The 18763-nt window shown below is 44.0% G+C and overlaps 1 protein-coding gene across 3 annotated transcripts in view; it reads right to left on the reverse strand.

Annotated features, from left to right (window-relative positions):
• The window catches only part of abca4b (ATP-binding cassette, sub-family A (ABC1), member 4b), a 184462-nt gene that overhangs the window by 38579 nt on the left and 127120 nt on the right, over positions 1–18763 (reverse strand). For 2 of the 3 annotated variants that reach the window (XM_073062717.1, XM_073062715.1), the window contains 6 exons: positions 13448–13728; positions 11594–11718; positions 8360–8458; positions 8009–8198; positions 1293–1387; positions 1083–1115 (listed from right to left, as the gene is read on the reverse strand). In XM_073062717.1, the coding sequence (XP_072918818.1) occupies positions 1083–1115; positions 1293–1387; positions 8009–8198; positions 8360–8458; positions 11594–11718; positions 13448–13728 (823 nt within the window). The remainder of the gene's footprint in view (positions 1–1082; positions 1116–1292; positions 1388–8008; positions 8199–8359; positions 8459–11593; positions 11719–13447; positions 13729–18763) is intronic. The other variant, XM_073062716.1, reaches the window with a different exon arrangement.

The raw sequence follows: 18763 nt of genomic DNA on the forward strand, positions 1-18763 counted from the left end.
TCCTCAGTTTATTTCCCCTCTAAATGCCGACAAGATGGCACAAGGGCTTCTATGGGGTTAACCCAAGGCGATATTCCCTTTATCAAACATATCTTTTACAATTGCACGACCTTGCTGGACATTAAGAATCTGAGGTACTGTAGGTCTACCCAAGTTGCTCATTGGTGGAGAAACCGCAGCAGCCGGATTTGGTGCGGACCGTGATGCTGTCTGCAACAGAGTGAAGTTGGTGTGCAAAAGAAGTGTGCAGTCTAACAGCGGGCGATCATCTTGGTCACTTTCCTTGTCATCACAAGACCTTGTTGGACATTGTTGATGTGGAATGCTGCAAGTCTGATTCACTGATTTATTGGCGGATGGCGGGGTGGGGGGGGGGGTTCTGTGGGACTTTGGTCGTGGTAAGGACTAGGCCTCAGGCCAAGGCGTTGCATGTTTGCAGCCAGCCAGGGCGAGGCATTGGAGTTGGGCACTCCATCAAGGTGGAGGAGGTGGTGTGGTGCAGCCCCCCAGCGTTCACTTGGCAGAAGACGAGCTGGGTTGTGTTTGACCATAGACTGCTACAACATTCATGGACTTGGGCTATATATATATATATTTTGTGTGACTATATTTTACTGCTATTTTATATGTGTTATATATGCTTTGTGCTGTGTGTGACTGTTGGTACTGTGTTTTACACTTTGACCCCAGAGTATCGCCTGCTTCGTTTGGCTGTATTCATGGGTAATCACATTTGGTTGAATGACAATTAAACTTGAACTGTGAACATGAACTTGAAGAAACTGACTCTCAAGGGCACATACTTGAAAAGAAATTTACTTTGAACTTCAAACTTTGAAGAGTACCACTTGGGCTGGAGTGAACCTTTGAGGGCAGAAACAATTCATTGACGTGATTTTTTAAACTTTACTTTGTGGAATAAAGTTATTGGGGCAGGAAAGCACAAAAAACACGACAACCCTTAAAACCCCTGGTTTTAACAGGACGTTGGATATAGCACATTCACTTTATGTTTTTCTCATCTCAGTTCCATTTCTCAAACACTTGGGATTTATTGTATATTGGATAAACTGATTCCATACCTGCGTTCGTTCACCCAGTACTTGCTCTGCATGCTAAAGGACACAAACAAAGGCAGAAAGATTAAATATTCAAAATGATCAGAAATCCTCTGAGGTGAGAACTAGACACTTCTAATTCGGGTAAGAGTTTGTTACTCGGACAATGATGTGGTTTATGAATTCTAAGTTCTGAATGAGCAGAAGCCTGACGGCATGTAGAACGAGTCCTACCTGCTCTTTATCAGTTTGGGGTACGTTTTAACCAGGAAATCCGATATGTTCCTTTGAGTGAGATTCTGCAGAATGTCTGTCGAGCTCTGGACCCTCTGAAATGGAGAGAGCAACTTAATTTGTGTCAAAGGATAAGGTTTTTTCCAGTAAGATCATGGCACATTCGACCACAGAGGCTTCTGCGGGTCAACAAAAGGTGCTGCTGTCCTTTTTAACCATGTCTTTATTGATCGCAAGATCCTGCTAGACATTAAGGGCTTGAAGTGTTGCTTGTTGGCGGACAAAATGAAGGAGCTGTGCATCGTGCTGCTGCTGGAGCCTTACAGTCTGATAGTGAGTGACTGGTGATCACAAGACCCTTTTGGACATTGCTAATGTTGAAAACTGCAAGTTCAATTCACTGATTTATTGGCGGTGAGCAATGGCAGGCGGCAGGGGAGCTGCTGTGTGGCCTCGGTCGTAGCAAAGACTACGCCTCAAGCCAGGGTGTTGCCTGTTTACAACCACCAGGAGAGAGGTGTCAGAGCTGGGGTGCTCCACCGGGGGTGATGTAGCACGGCATCTAGGCTGGAGTTGGTGCTGCCCCCCTCCCCCAACCTTCACTCAGCAGAAGACAAGCTGTATTGTGGTTGACTGCAGATTTCTGGGTGCAGATTTTTTTGCAAGGCTGTATCTCACTGATATCCTATGTGCTTGCGATCTTTGTCCTGTGTGACTGTTGCACTATGCTTTATACTTCAGCCCTGGAGTAACGCTGCCTTGTTTGGCTGTATTCATGCGTTTTCATGTATGGTTAAAGGACAATTAAACTTGAATTGAATATTAATGTTAAAATAGGCTTCCACATAAAAAACTGAAACTAAATTACTTTTCTTTTATTAACAGAATTAAGCTCAAAGCAGTTTATAAGCTATTGTGATAATGGATGAAATTTCTACAATTGTATGGTGGAGGGCTTTCTCAATGGTTTCATCACCACCTCGTACTGCGACTCCAATGCGTAGGATTGAAAGAGGCTGCGGAGGGTTGTAGACTCAATCCATCAAGGGCAAATCCCTCCCCACCATCAAGGACATCATCAGGAAGTGGTGCCTTGGGCGGGGGTGGAGAGGCGCCATCCATCATCAAGGAAGCTCACCATCCAGGCCACTCCCATTTCTCATTACTACTGTCGGGGCTAAGGCTGGGCACCCATATTCAATGTTTCAGGAACCGCATCTTCCCCTCCACCATCAGAGTTCTGAACGGTGCATTAACCCACGAATAGGATTTGTCGTTCCTCTTTTGCACTGATAACTTATTACTGTGACTTACTGTAATTTTTATGTCTTACACTGTGGTGCTGCCACAAAACAACAACTTTCATGACAGGTATCAGTAATAATAAACCTGATTCTGAATTCCCTTTCTCATTGACTGTTTATTTCATTCTAACAACAGCAAAATCGCATGCTGAGATGCAGATTCACTTACAGACACACATATACACACAAGTATGATCATCTTGGACCAGTTAATTTTCCAGTTGTAATTATATGTTGCCAATGAACTGTATGTTGTTTAATCTGCAAGTAATGTTTCATCAGGACCTTATAATAACATAACACAGACACAAACACAGACACAGACTGATACACACCCACATTCAAATATCTTAAGCAGTTGTTTGAGGTTGAGGATGATATGTTTCCACTCCAGTTACACATAGGAGTGGAATTAGGATATTCCGCTCATTGAGTCTGCTCCACCATTCCAACGTGGCTGATTCAGTTTCCCTCTCAATCCCATTCTCCTGCCTTCTCTGGGTAACTAATAAAGAACGCATCAGCATCCACTTTAAATGTACCAAAATGACTTGGTCTCCACAGCCATCTGTGACGATGCGTTCCACAGATTCACCAGCCTCTGGGCTAAAGAGATTCCTCCCCATCTCAGTTCTTAAGGGATGTCCTTGTACTCAAAGGCTATGCCCCCAGTCCTAGATTTCCCTACTATAGGAAACATCTTCTCCACACCCACTCTATCTAGGACTTTCAATATTCGATAGCTTTCAATGAAATCCCCCCTCATTCTTCCAAACTCCAGTGAGTACAGCTCCAGAGCCATCAAACGCTCCTCGTGCATTAACCCTTGCATTCTGGGATCATTCTCATAAACCTTTGTTGGACCCTCTCCAAAGCCAGTACAGCCTTTCTTAGATCAGAGGCCCAAAACTGCTCCCAATACTCTGAGTGCTGGCTGACTAATTTCCTATATATGCTCAGTTCTGTGTGTTCTGGGGCCAATATTGGACCCACTGATTCTGCAACCAATGGATTAGGAGGTGCTAAAGGGGAAAAGTGGGAGGTAGTACTCATTCACCCTAAGATATCAGGCTTCTGTCACTCCTAACAAAGGGACTGAGGTTATCAACACTGCCGTAAGCATTCCCTGTTCAATTAAGGGGTCATGGACCTCGGGTCATTTAGGATTTGTACCCCAAAAGGAGGCTTTGAGAACATGGTTGAATCATTTGGTAAACTCTTGCTGTGGTGGAGCTTGGAGTCAAGTGCCTGTTCAGAGAATTTGGTGTGTAGGTAGCCTGCCAGTCAGAGCTGGCTGAGTTTAACTGGCATCTCACTACTGGGGATGATGGTCTGGAGAGGGCACTAACATTAACTCACATATTCTGCTTGAAGATCTGGAGGACTTTACAGAGACATCATTGGTGGCCACTGACTTGGGTTTTGAATTACTTTCTGTAAAAAGTCCACGTTTCATAGTACAGGTCTTTCCGCCCACAATGCTGTGCCAATCTCTTCACTACTCCAAGAAGAATCTAATGTTTTCTTCCCAAATAGCCTTCCATTTTTTCTTTCGTCCACACACCTATCAAAGAGTCTCTTGAATCTCTCTAACGTATCTGCCTCTACCATGACCCAAGGTGAGTTTTCTGCACACTTATCACTTGCTGAGTAAAAAAAAACTACTTCTGACAACCTCCCCTATACTTTCCTCCAATTCCCTTAAAATTATGCCCTCCTGTATTAACATTTCCACCCTGGAGGGAAAGGTTCAGGATGTCCACTCGATCTATGTCCCTTATCATCTTGTACACCTCTATCAACCCACCTCTCACCCTCCTTCACTTCAAAGAGAAAAGCCCTAACTCGCTCAACCTCCTGTAAGAACATAAGAAATACAATCAGGCATAAGATATTTAGCCTGGTGTGCCTGTTTTGCATTCAGTAATATCTTTTAAATTCTCCTGCATTAACTATATATCCCTTGATTTCCTTGCCAACTAAAACCCATCAATATTTGTACTCAGGGAGTGTGAAGTGCAGAGCTGAGGCTCTGTACCGGTGCAGAGTTTTAACACGAAACAGTGACAGTTTCCTTCCTCCCACAGATGCTGCTTGACCTGTTGAGCTCCTCCAGCACGTTGTTAGCTGGTCCTATGTTTGCACGTGCTCATTGACACTCCCTCCATGGCCTCTTAGGTAGAGAATTCCCAAGATCTGCCAGATCTGGTTGAAGAAACTTTCCATCCTCACCTAGACAAGCTATCATCCTCATCTTAGACAAGCTATCAGAACAGAAATTATCCCTGAATCTATCCTGTCAGCTTTCTACACTACAGCAGGATCATCTCATGGTCTTCCTTAACCCAAGGGAGAATAAGCCCATCTCATAGAGGTCTGCTCACAAAATTTCAGATTTGGTCTCACCACAGCCTGGAGTAAGGTGCCTCATATCTGTTCAGAATAAAGACCAACAAACTACCTGCCATCTTAATTGCACCTGCATGTTGACTTTTGTGACTTTAACTCTTCATCCCTCTCCATTTCTGATGTTCCTGTCTGTCCCCTCCTGCATTGCTGAAATGAGGCCCAGCTTCTAGGTGAGCAATGAGGTGTGCAAGGCTCCCCACTCCTGTTCTAGCAACTTTCTAGAGGAACACCAACAAGAGTGTCTTGTCCAGCTGCATCATTGTGTGGTATGGAAGCTGCAAGCCATTGAGCCACAGGACCCTACAGAGGATAGTAAAAATCGTCAAGAGGAACCCCATTAGGACATTTACTAGGAATGTTGTTGAGAATCCCTACCACCCATCCCACAATCTCTTTGACCCACTACCATCAGGAAGGAGATACAGGAGCACCAGACTGGGTAACACCTTCTTCCCTCGGGCTGTGAGACTAATGAATACTCTGCCACCACAGAGATCTCATCATGAGGACAACGAGCTGTTTGTTGTTTGCCTGTGCCACACTTCACTGCATACATTTCGAATTATATTTTATTAACTTATTTATAGTTTGATATTTTGGTTTATGAGCTGCGTGTGATATAAATTGTGTTGGTGCACTGTGATCCAGAGGAACACTGCTTCGTTTGGTTGTATATATGTTCTGTCAGTTGACGAAGAACTTGAACCTGGTCAGGTCCCACAGACTTGCTATTAGCATCATAAAATACAGATAAAGAAGAATAATGTGCCCAGCTGGTACATTAGCACATTTGGTCTCCTCCTACCAAAAATGTTTCTTTTGTTCTCTCTGTCCCTCATCATCTTTTTCTGCCACTGAAAGCTAACTTGCTTTTCACTCTTACCCAGTTCTGAGGAAGAGTCCCTGATCTGAGACATTAATTGTTTCTCTTTCGAAAGATACTGCCTGACCTGCTGAGGGGTTCCAATCTTTTCTGTTTTTATCTTAAAGATTTCCAGCAATTTTATTGATCTTCTTAGGTAGGGTATGCTTGTGATAAGCATTCATCATTTGAAAAATAGCCTGTACTTCTACTTTTTCTATCAAATTGGATGACTCACCTTAGACAAGCTACCCAGAACAGAAATTATTCCTGAATCTATCCTGTCAGCTTTCTACACTACAGCAGGATCATCCCATGGTCTTCCTTAACCCAAGGGAAAAATAAGCCCATCTCATGGAGGTGCTCCTTAGGTCTGCTCACAAAATTTCAGATTTGGTCTCACTACCTTGCCCTTGCCCATCAACGCAACCTGGCTCCATTCCCCCTCAAGCCTTTCGACACCCTTTTCATAAGCCACTCTGTCTCTGAAGAGTATTGGAGGCCAGGGATCACTGCTGCTCCATAGACCATGAATTTATGCTCAGTTTGTGGTTTATAACTTCAAACGCTTCTTTCCTCAGAAGACCGATGGTTGTGCTGATGCACTGCAGGGCGGAGTCGATTTCCTCATCAGTGGCCACTTTGGTATGGGAACTGGTCCGCTCTTTTCCCCAAGATCTCCTCATGGACCTTCACTGTCAGCGGCCAATGATACATAGTGAAGGCTGATTGGTAAACAGCCTCTCTTTGGAGATGTTTAGTGTGAAGCCGGTCTCTCACACACATCACTGAATGGGTTGTAGCAGACTTGGAGCTCAGAGCCTGAATGCATGCTGTGTACTACAATTCCGTGACTGAGGTTAAGATTCAGTTCGGTCTTATCGTGGAGGCTGACGTAGACTGGCTCCCCACAAGTATTTGCAATTATCTTTCTGCTGATATATGATGCCACATAAGCCATATATAAACCACAGCAGAGCCAGTAACAGTTCAGAGAACTCAAGCAACGCCACTACCTTAACAGCTCTTTCCTTAATCTTCAACACTGCACCTCACCTCAAACAATCTTCCAGCAGGAGTCAAGCTAATCTACAGGTGTTTGTATAAAGACATACAGAAACATCCACGCACACGAGCCTGCACACATATGCACAGACAGACAGATGCACAATACACACACACACAGTATGTACATGCAAACACATGCATGTGTGCACACAGATGTGCAATGCACACACACACACACGTGCATACACAGAAGCATAATGCGTATACACACTGTGGTAAACTACGTATACCTGTCTGGACACGTCCCCCCGCTGACTGCTCCTGTGGCTCCTCCCACAGACCCCTGTATAAAGGCGATTGGAGGCACTGCTCCTCCCTCAGTCTCCAAAATGCCGTGCTCCCTTTTGCTGCTAATAAAAGCCTATCGTTCACCTCCCGTCGCTGAGAGTTATTGATGGTGCATCACACACACAGAAACATACACACACTTGCACAGAGATGCATAATGCACACATACACACACACAACATACAGATGGACACACATACATATGCATGCATGCAGAAACACAGAAACATACCATACATACATATGTGCACATATACACACAACAGTCAGGATGGGTAAAAAGTTTCTTCACTCAGGCCATTAGGCTTCTGAACACCCTGCCGCATCTGTTCTGTACCTTACAATATTTAATTTATGCACTTTGTTTATTTATGCAAAATTCATTTGTAGATTTCATCCTTACTTTCCTAAGTTATTGTTTGTTATGTGTACTGCTATGCTTTATACTGTTTTAGAGAAATGTTGCTTCTTTTGACGGTATAGGTGTGTACACTGTATAGTTAAATAGCAATAAACTTGACTTGTCTGAGACACACACACACACACACACACACACACACACAAACGCACACACACGCACACACACGCACACACACACACACACACACACACACACCCTCACACACACACACACGCACACACACACACACACACGCACACACCCTCACACACACACACGCACACACACACACACCTCTGCCTCCTTGCACTGGTCCCTGCAGATGGACACACACTCACTCAGGTCTGCTTCATTTGGAAGCGGTCTCACAGAACGTGGTCAGTACCTGTGGTGGAGGAAGGCCTCCGGCCGCTGGGGGGCAGTCAGGAAGCATGATGAGCCGGTTTTTCGTGCTGCACTGGCATGGTGGTGAAGGGTTGCTTTTGGAATAAAAAGGGGATTTCAGCAGGTTGACAACTGTGAGGTCAGCTCGAGGGGTTTCCCAGTTGCTGGAGTGATTACTGCAGGGGTAGCTCCTGTTTCAAAATAACACACAAGTGTTGTTGGTAGATGGACACTGAATGTTAAGGCAGGATATATAAACTATGGCATTCAGAACTGGGACTGAAGCAGGTCATCAGAAAGCAATGCTAATTTCACCTAAAGTGAGTAGGTTGTAGAAAGTAATCAGTCTTACTCGATGGGGTTGTCCTTCATACACCGAGTCCCAAATCCAGGCTTGTTCACCAGGACCTCTGTCATCGGGCTCAGCTTCTTATCAGACGGGAATTCATTGCTGTTGAGATGCAGGGAAGGAACAAACATATTACCTAGTGTGCAGATCATGACAATTATTTTGACCAGAGCTACCTCTCTACAGCTTCATCTTAAAATAATACCAGCATTTAATGTAAAAAGCATTTTGTGAACAGGGGGATATCCAGATGTGGTTTGTACTTAATATTCACTGGTACATCTGGTTTGTGCAGAACTTTTATAGAGAACTGCTTCTAATGCTCTTATTTACAAATAAACTGATCCTTTGTCACAGCACAATGGTGCACAGCTACTCAAGACATGTTGATCATCAGGAATCTGTGTATGCTGTGGTCGTTTGTGTTAGAACGATCACGCTAAATAATTTTTACTCTCAGATTCCAAACACTCAGTGGCCACTTTATTAGGTACACCTGCTCGTTATTGCAAATATGTAATCAGCCAATCATGAGACAGGGGCTCAATGCATAAAACATGTACACATGGTCAAGAGGTTTGATCTGAACAGCAACTGAACATCAGAATGGGGAAGAAATGTGATCTAAGTGACTTTGACCATGGGAATGATTGCTGGTGCCAGATGGGGTGGTTTGAGTATCTCAGAAACTGCTGATCTCCTGGGATTTTCATTAGAGTTTACAGAGGACAGTGTGAAAAACATTAAAAAAAATCCAGTGAGCGGCAGTTCTTTGGGCGAAGTGCATTGTTGATGAGTGAAGTCAGAGAAGAATGGCCGGATGGCAGGAAGGCAACAGTAACTCAAATGACCATGTATTTCAACAGTGGTGTGCAGAAGAGCATCTCTTGAATGTACAACAAGTTGAACTTCGAAGTGAATGGGCCACAGCAGCAGAAGACCATAAAAACACACTCTGGAGGTACCGCTTCATTTTGTACCATGGGAGATAACAAATGAAGTGGCCACTGTGTGTAAACCGTGACAACTTTCATTAGTTCATTCACAGGATGTGGTTGTCACTTGGCAGACGAGCATTGATTCTTTTTTTATTTATTGAGATGCAGCATGGAGTAGGCCTTTCCGGCCCTTTGAGCCTCGCCACCCAACAACTGCATGATAGAATCCTAGCCTAGTCACGGACAACTGATAATGACCAACTAACCCAACCAACCGAACCGGCTTTGGACTGTGAGAGGAAACTGGAGTACCCAAAGGAAACTCATGTGGTCTCAGGGAGATTCATTACGGGCAGTGGAAGGAATTGAACCCAGGTCACCTGTACTGTAAAGCGCCTTACTAACCACGACACCACCAATCTCCAAAGTACGTATCTGCACCACGTTGCAAATTCCTAGCATGAATAAAGTACCCGCTAATCACAAAAGCATGGAAATTGTGAAAATCTTATTTATATTTTATGAAATGCATTTTTAATTTAAATATGTAACTAATTATCTCAATTATAAAAGAATTAAAGATGATTTTGTAAAGATTATGTTTAAATGGGCTAGAGGACATACAGTGGTGCTGCAGAAATCATTACCATCATCATTATGTGCCGTGACGTATGACATCATCACTATGTGTCGTGTCCTATGATGTGGGCGATCATGGTCTCATGACCATGAATGTTCTTGGCAAATTTTTCTACAGAAGTGGCTTGCCATTGTCTTCTTCTGGGCAGTGTCTTTACAAGACGGGTGACCCCAGCCATTGTCAATACTCTTCAGAGATTGTCTGCCGGGCATCAATGGTCACATATCCAGGACGTGATATGCACCAGCTGCACATTTGACCATCCACCACCTGCTTCCATGGCTTCATGTGCCCCTGATCTGGGTGGGGGGCGGGTGCTAAGCAGGTGCTACACCTTGCCCAAGGGTGACCTACAGGCTAGCGGAGGGAAGGAGCCCCTTACACCTCCCTTGGTAGAAACATTCAGTATCTCCACCCTGACACCCAAAAAGACTTTGCTTTTGTACGGCTTCTTCCATATCATCAGGGTTTCCCTAGAGCTTCGCAGGTTGTAAAGTGTGTTCCCAGCCACAGCTTTTGTGGTAATGGTTAACAAAATGCTAATATATTGCCAGCGGCCAGGTTGAATTCCATCGCTGCGTGTAAGGAGCATTACACTCTCTCCCATGAGCACGTGCGCTTCCTCCCACATTCCAAAGTAGGTAACTTGGTCATCTGGGTGTTAATGGGCGGGGCAGGCTGGTTAGGCCGGAAGGGCCTGTCACTATGTTGTATCTCCAAATAAAAATAAACAAAAATGTATTACAAGTTTCCACAAACAGAAGAGGAAGAGATCCAGATAATGTGCTCTGGAAGTGTTGGGCCTGCAGAGAATGATGGCCGAGTGTCTAAAACATCAGATAGGACAATAGAGATGCAGGACATCTTTTCAGCCTTCCTCAGGTGCTGCTTTCAAAGCCTGGAAGGTCATGAATGCAACACGGTCTATCTTGAGCAAGGGAACCACTATGAGGACAAACTGTCATATAAATTAAACAAACAAATCTGACAATTTTATATAAATTAAACTCTGCATAATACTGATATCTAGTACTCATGACTCTATATTGTGTAGTATAGCAAACAACACAATAATATGTATTATACTCCAACAGAATGAGGAGTCGAGAGAGGGTTAGCCCCTCTGGTGAAGGGGTTTGTCATGTCCAATCTGGGGCAGCTCACTCACTTTTGGTTCCCTCCGGACACTCAGCTCTCACCTGCAGTTCCAACTCTTCATATGCTACAGCAGCCACATCCCTGTACACCGCTTTGGCAGGGGGGGCTATACCAGGTGAGGGTAGCCAGTGGGCCTCATACCCCAAAGAGGTAGGGACATGCATTTCCCAGCATGCGAAGTCAACCCTGGCACATTGTCAGATGAGATGCAATGGCCAGGAAGGCAGTTCTGGGTTCTGCAACGCTTCGTGGAGAGTGACGGGCATGACAAGGTTCAAAAGAAGTCATGGTCATCCACTGCATTGAAGGAAGACCTACTCATACGACTGGACCTGGGGTTCCGCGGTCAAGCGAGTGGAACTGCTCCAGTGCAGTGGGTTTTCCACTTTGAAGACTCTCTTGCACAGGTTTCACTGTCATCATCGGATACAATGGATAACAAACCAATCATTCCAACAGAAGGACGTCATAATGTGAAATTGTCAAAAGCAGCTGACTTACCTGAAGAAGGTGTATTGTTTACCGTACATCCATGGGTGGATCGTTAAACTTTTATACTCTCCAAATGGAGGGATTATAAGCGAGAAGAAAAGAGCCAAAAGCACAAAGCTGGCAGGAAGGAGAAACTGTTAAAAAGAAAGAAGTTTAATTTGTACAGGATGGGTTCTATACCTGAGTCAACAATAACACAGCTGAAATTTTATATCCTTGAATCTGCCCTCCACTCTCACTACAAGTTGTCAAGATTTAAAAATGATTATAAAATATACACAAATATACAGATGTGAGTGTGGGAAGCACTATTATTTGCTCACTTTCTGAGGCTCATTGTAGCTACTCCAAAAGCAACAGAGCCCCACCACTGATGCACATGTCTCTGAGGGATAATTGTCATGGCTTGGGATCAGTTCCAAACACTCCGCCAAATCTGAGAATTTCCTTATTAGTTTAAAATAAAACTTGCATTTCTATAACCCTGACATTCTTAAGTAGGGAAGGTGGCAGTTCGCACAATGCAGTCCCAGAAATAACTGTGTAATAATGACCTGTTTTCGTGATGTTACTTGGAAAGGACAAATATTGGCCAAGACACTTGGCATAATCATGCTGCTCTTCCTCAGACCTGGATCATCTGAGAGACAGCACACCCCAGTATTCCATTAGAGTGTCAGCATTGATTTCTGTGTTGATCCCAGAACCCCTTGGTCAAAATCAATTCAGAATATACTGACTGCAGTCAAACTAAAGAAGGTACATTGCACATACACTTAGATGCAGCAACAGCTAGATAATTTGGGGATCTATGAGTGAATATCAATCTCTGTCAGAATCTGACCGCTTTGAGAAAGGGGTGTATAAACACAATTCTTTCACTTTGAAGGTGAAGCTGTTAATCAGTACTGAATTATGCTCATTTTCTTGTTCAGTGGCAAAGCAAAAGGAAATGAACATAATTCAGTATTGATTAACAGCTGCAAAAAAAAAGTGGAGGAAGAACTGCCCAGAGCAATGGTTTGTCTTGACAAGGTTTATTAATGATTGGATCTTAAGATTAAAACTGAGTTTTTTTGATTTCTGGTTGCGTGTAGGAACATTGCACAGTGTGACAAGGAAGTGTGCGTGCGTGCACACACACATACACACGCACGCGCACACACACACACACACACGCACGCACACACACCACAGGTTTGATATTTGCTCTGTAACCACTCAAGTGATCTCCGCCAGAACAAGGTGGAGCTGGGGTGGTGGAAGAACCTTCTCACGCTGGAGTATGCCCCAGAATTTCTGATGAAAGATGAAAGGAACAGCGTGGGTTGGTAGAGGCGACAGTGTTTATACTGTATGTCATATGGTGCTTTTGATGGCATCTTTTAATGCTCAAATTTCAGTAAGTTTTGTCAGGAGAGCAGGAAGTGGGAACTCACAATAAAATAAATAGCATGAGGTTCTGCAGATGCTTGAGCAAGATCTTGGTCCAACATCATTAACTGCTTTTTCCTCTCCTTGGCTGTGGAGGCCAAGTCATTGGATATATTTAAGGCAGAGGTTGATAGATTCTTGATTAGTCAGGACATGAAGGATTACAGGGAGGGGGCAGGAGATTGGAGCTGAGAAGGGAAACATATCAGCCATGATGGAATGACAGGACAGAATAGATGGGCCAAATGGCCCAATTCTGCTCCTATATCTTATGGTCTTATGGTCTAGAACACTTTACTGTGCAGTTGGAAGCTCCTTCAGTGTTGGTTTGTTCACTCCCACCCCTCTGTTCAATGCTATGTCCAGGTATGAATAAATATTAATCAAAAGACAACTTAAGTCAGGGAGGCCTGATATTTTTCACTCTACCTGTGCCACGAAATCCTTCTGACTGCGGGTAGCATGGTTCAGCCTTTTGATGAACAATGCCTTGAACTGCTGCTTCAGAAGGTCTGTGCCTTTGATTTGCCTGGAGCCCTTGCCGCCGCTCCCTGGTGCTGGCGGCTGGTCGGTGGGGTTGGATGGCCCCTCGTCAGGGGCTGGACCCGAGCTCTCCGCTGCCGGCTGCCCGCTGGCTATCACCTCAGAAGCGGATGCAGCGTTCTGCGTGTTCTCCACAGCTTGGCTGTTCTGGGACTGCCCCCTGGCTGCTGATTGCATTCAGAAATTAAGACAATATTTAAACCTTTGCACAAAGCACTGGAAATAAGATGGCTCTATTTACAAGATGTGATCTCATTGAGCAATATAAACCAAAGATGGCTGCTGCCCACAGAAGTGTTCCCGGTGTATAAACCACTCAAACTTATACTCTGGCACCAACACCACACCCTGCTCTCTGCATAATTCCTTCATTTAGAAACATAGTGTCTCAGGGCACTGCAACACAGAGATAGGCCATTCAGCCCATCGTCTGTGCTCAACTGTTATTCTGCTTACTCCCATTGACCTGCACCTGGACCATAGCCCTCCATACACCTCCCATCCATGTACTTATCCAAATTTCTCTTAAATGATGAAGTTTAAATGTTTTCTCTTAAAGGCAATGTTCATCTCCAATGTCATATTCAAGTTTGCTGATGACAGGACCGCTGTTGGCTGAATCAAAGGTGGTGATAAGCCGGCATATAGGGGGATTGAAAATCTGGTTGAGTGGTGTCACAAGAATCTCTCATTCAATGTCACCACAACCAAAGAGCTGATTATCGACTTCAGGAGGAGGAAACCGGAGATGCCCAAGCCCATCCTCACTGGGGTATCAGAGGTGGAGAGGGTCAGTATCTTTAAATTCTTTGGCATTATCATTTCCGAGGATCTGTCCTGGGACTGGTATGGAAAAAGAAGGCACAGCAGTGCTCCTACTTTCTTACAAGTCTGTGAAGATTTCTCAAAAGATTTGGCACGTCACCCAAAACTTCTATACAGTAGGTGCACAGCGGAGAGCATCGTGACTGGTTGCATCATGGTCTGGTATGGAAACACCGATGTCAATGAATGGAAAAGCCTACAAAAACTGATGGATACAGCCCAGTCCCTCCCCATCGATGAGCTCATCTACAAAGAGTGGTGCACAAGGAAGTGGCATTTGTCATTAAGGATCCCCACCATCCAGGCCATGCTCCCTTCATGCTGCTGCCCTGAGGAAGGAGGTACAGGAGGCATAGGTCCTACACCGTCAGAGTCAGGAACAGTTATTACCCTTCAACCATCAGGTTCCTGAACCAGCCTGGATAACTTCACTCACCTCAACAATGAAGTATTCCACAAGCTATGGACTCTACAGCTCACGTTCTCAGTACTAACTATTTATTTATTTAGTAATGGCACAGTTTGTCTTGGTGCATATTGGTTGCTTGACTATCTTTGTGTGTAGCCTTTCATTGACTCTATTGTGCTTATTTGTATCTACTGTGAATGCCCACAAGAAAACGAATCTCCGGGTAGTATATGGTGACATATACGTACTTTGATAATAAATTTACTTTGAACTTTGAAATCAAACCATACACCACTTCCACTGTCAGCTTGTTCCATTCTCGCATCTCCCTCTGAGTGAAGAAGTCTCCTTCAGGTTCCCCTTAAACATTTCACCTTTCACCCTTAACCCATGACCTCTAGTTCTAGTCCCACCCAACCTCAGTGGAAAAAAAGCCTGCTTGTATTTACCCTATCTATACCCCTCATACTTTGTACACCTCTGTCATTGCTTTTCCATTTCCTTCTCCCTGAACTCCACCATTGGTAGGAGAGTTTGCGGTGGTCCAGTGACAGTCCACATTTTTTGAACTCCATCACCATGCAGATTTTTAAACACATTTTGAGAACCTATGAGACCCCCCCCTCCCCACCGGCTCCTCACTGGATGGATTTTCTTTTACACTTTGTGCTATGTAGAGTCATACAGCTCAGAAAGAGGCCCTTTGGCCCATCTCCTCCCTGCTGACCAAGAGGCTTACCTGAAATCTCCTTTAAACACCTTAATCTCACCTTAAACCTATGCCCTCTTGTTTTTGATACCGTTAGGATGGGAAAGAGATTGACCATCCTCCTGACCTATGCCTCAAAATATTTTTTATATTTCTACCAGGTCACCTTGGGCAGCGTGGTGGAGATACTGAATGTTTCTACCAAAGGAGGTGTAAGACACTCCTTCCTTCCGCTAGCCTGCAGGTCACCCTGGGGCAAGGTGTGGCACCTGCTTATCCCCCAATCAGGGTCACCTGAAGCCACGGGAGCAGATGGTGAATGGTCATATGAGCAGCCAGTGCAGATCACAAGTCCTGGTTATGCAACAACTGACAATCTCTGAAGAGTATTGATAATGGCTGGGGTCACCTGTCTTGTAAAGACACTGCCCAGAAGAAAGCACTTCTCTAGAAAAACTTGCCAAGAACAATCATGTCATGGAAAGACCATGATCAACTACATCATACGATATCGCACATAACAAACAGGTCAGCTATCAGCTTCCTTCAATCCAGGAAAACAAATCCAGCCTGTCTCATCTGTCCCCGGAACTAAAGTCCTTCAATCAGGCCACATTCAGGTGGATCTCCTCCTCACTCTCTCCAGTCCAACGTACTATCATGTCTACACAATGTAGTTGGTCGAATTTAAGGAACTAGGAACATGGAACTAGAGAACTTGGAAATTTAGAGAACTAGGAAACTCAGGACTATTTCCAGTACACATGGAAACACCTTCAGAAACAGCAGGAGAGACCAAATGAGAACATGGCTGGAGGGATACTGCCAATGTGACACTTGGTCACCAGCATCATGGAAGTCAACCTCTCCTCCAAGGACTCTGTCTATACTTCTTACTGCCTCAGTAAAGCATCCAGCATAATCAAAAACCCCTCCCACCCCAAATATTCTCTCTTCTCCCCTCCTCCCATGGGGCAGAAGATACAAAAGCCTGAAATCATGTGCCACCAGGCTCAAGGACAGCTTCTATCCTGCAGTTATGACACTTCCAAATGGTTCCCTAGTAAATAAGATGTATGTTTGACCTCACAATCTACGTCATTATGACCTCGCACCTTATTGTCTACCTGCACTGCACTTTCTCTGTACTTTGACGCTTTATTCTGCACTCTGTTATTGTTTTACCTTGTACTACCTCAATGCACTTTTGCAATGAATTGAGAGTAACATACACAAAATGCTAGAGGAACTCAACAGGTCAGGCAGCAACTAGAGAGAGGAATAAACAGTCGACATTTCAGACCGAAACCCTTCATCAAGACTCGTATACATGACAAGTTTTACACCGTACCTCAGTACACGGGACAATAATGGATTAATTTACCAATGAACTGGGGCAGCTGGGCTGTGTACAAGTGGATAGGTTACACCCCAGCAGAAATGGACCAATATCTTGGCGGGGTGGAACAGCAGGCTGTGGGTGAAGGGATTTGCTGGTGCTTTTTGGGAGTGTTAAAGGCAGCTTGACAGGGAAAAGGGAAGCGATAGGAGGGTCATGAGAGAGAGAAACAAAACAGGAAGCTGAACTTGGAAATGTGCTAAGCAAAATAAAGAGATCACGGAAACAAAAGCGAGTAAGGTCAGAATAGAGAAACATGTCAAAGGACAAATTTAAAGACACTATAATATAAATGCTTGCTGTATATGCAACAAAGTGGACACAAGAATAGTTTAAATGAGTATGATCTAACTCCCATTACAGAAATTCTGTAGCATGGTGTCCAAAGATGGGAACTAAATATTCCAAGGTATTTGACATTTGGGAAGGGTGGGTGAGAAAAGGAAAGGACGTGGGGTGGGGTGGGGATGGGGGCTAGTGGTGGCACTATTAGTAAGAGATAACATCAATCGACAGGGATCTTGCCTCAACACATTGTGGTGTAGAATCAGCAGGTGGAGCTGGGTAACTACAGGGGTCAGGAAACACTGGTAAGGGTTGATGACAAGTCTCTGAACAGTAATTGTGTTGTAGAACATGATACAAATGAGATTTACATTTAGATTGGCTGTATTTGTCAAGTACATCTAAACATTCCATGAAGGTGCTGGTTGTGTCAATGACTAACACATTAGGGTTAGGGTTTTATAACCCTAATGAGTCCGAGAATGTGCTGGGAGAAGCCTATAAGAGAACATGTTTGGGCACCAATATAGCATGTCTGCAACTTATTAACCCTAGCCCGCACATCTTTGGAATGTGGGAGGAAACCAGAGCACCTGGAGGAGATCCATGAGATCACAGGGAGAATGTGCAATACAAACCTCTCACAGAAAGCGGTGGGAATTGAACACTAATCACTGGCACCATACAACATATTCGCAGGTACGTGGAAAGGAAATAGTACCGAAAATTTAATCTACATGTAGTCTGAACAAGGCAGGTTAGGACATTTGAAGGACAAATTGATGGACTGAATAAGAGATGGGCTTCTGGATAAAGAGGTTGAGGATTCAGCAAGGAAACAGGCTGCCTTAGGTCTATTTCGATCTTTAGATCTTATTCTGACTTCTTCCATTCCTTTCCAGTCCGGAGGAACGGTCTCAACCCAAAACTTCGGCTGTTTACTCTTTTCTATAGATGCTGTCTGGCCTGCTGAGTTCCTCCAGCATTTTGTGTGTGTTTCTTTGGATTTACGGCATCTGCAGATTTTCTCGTTTTTGCTGTAGCTCAAGTATAATGTTCTGAGAGATGGTTAATTGGAAATCTGGCATTAAAGGCTTATGAGGGACAGTGATCAAAAACAACAGTATTTCATATATTAAACACCAGATTTTCTGCAGGAGCTGGAACTTTTGAGAAATACACAAAAAATGCTAGGGGAACTCAGTAGCATCTATGAAAGGGAATAAATAGTTGACATCTTGGGCTGAGACCTTTCATCAGGACTCTGATGACCCTTTAAATATAAATATTGTAAGTCACTCAGTTCATTCTGAAAGCAAAGATTTAAATCTGAGTAAAACAAATACAAAAGTATGCGAAGTGAGTTGGGGAAATTACATTTATATGTAAATAAACAATTATTAACATTTAAAGAGATAGTGCCTGGTTTACATTTTGTTTAAAAAAACAAACAGGAAAAGAGGCTCAGCTGTGACTATCAAAAAATATTAAAGATAGTATTAGATCAAAGGAAAAGATTTAATGATGTCATGAGCAGGAAGAAAGAGGTTGGGAAGAGTATGTCAAAAGGAAAAG

This window comes from Hemitrygon akajei, chromosome 12, assembly GCF_048418815.1.
Source record: "Hemitrygon akajei chromosome 12, sHemAka1.3, whole genome shotgun sequence".
NCBI lineage: Eukaryota > Metazoa > Chordata > Chondrichthyes > Myliobatiformes > Dasyatidae > Hemitrygon > Hemitrygon akajei.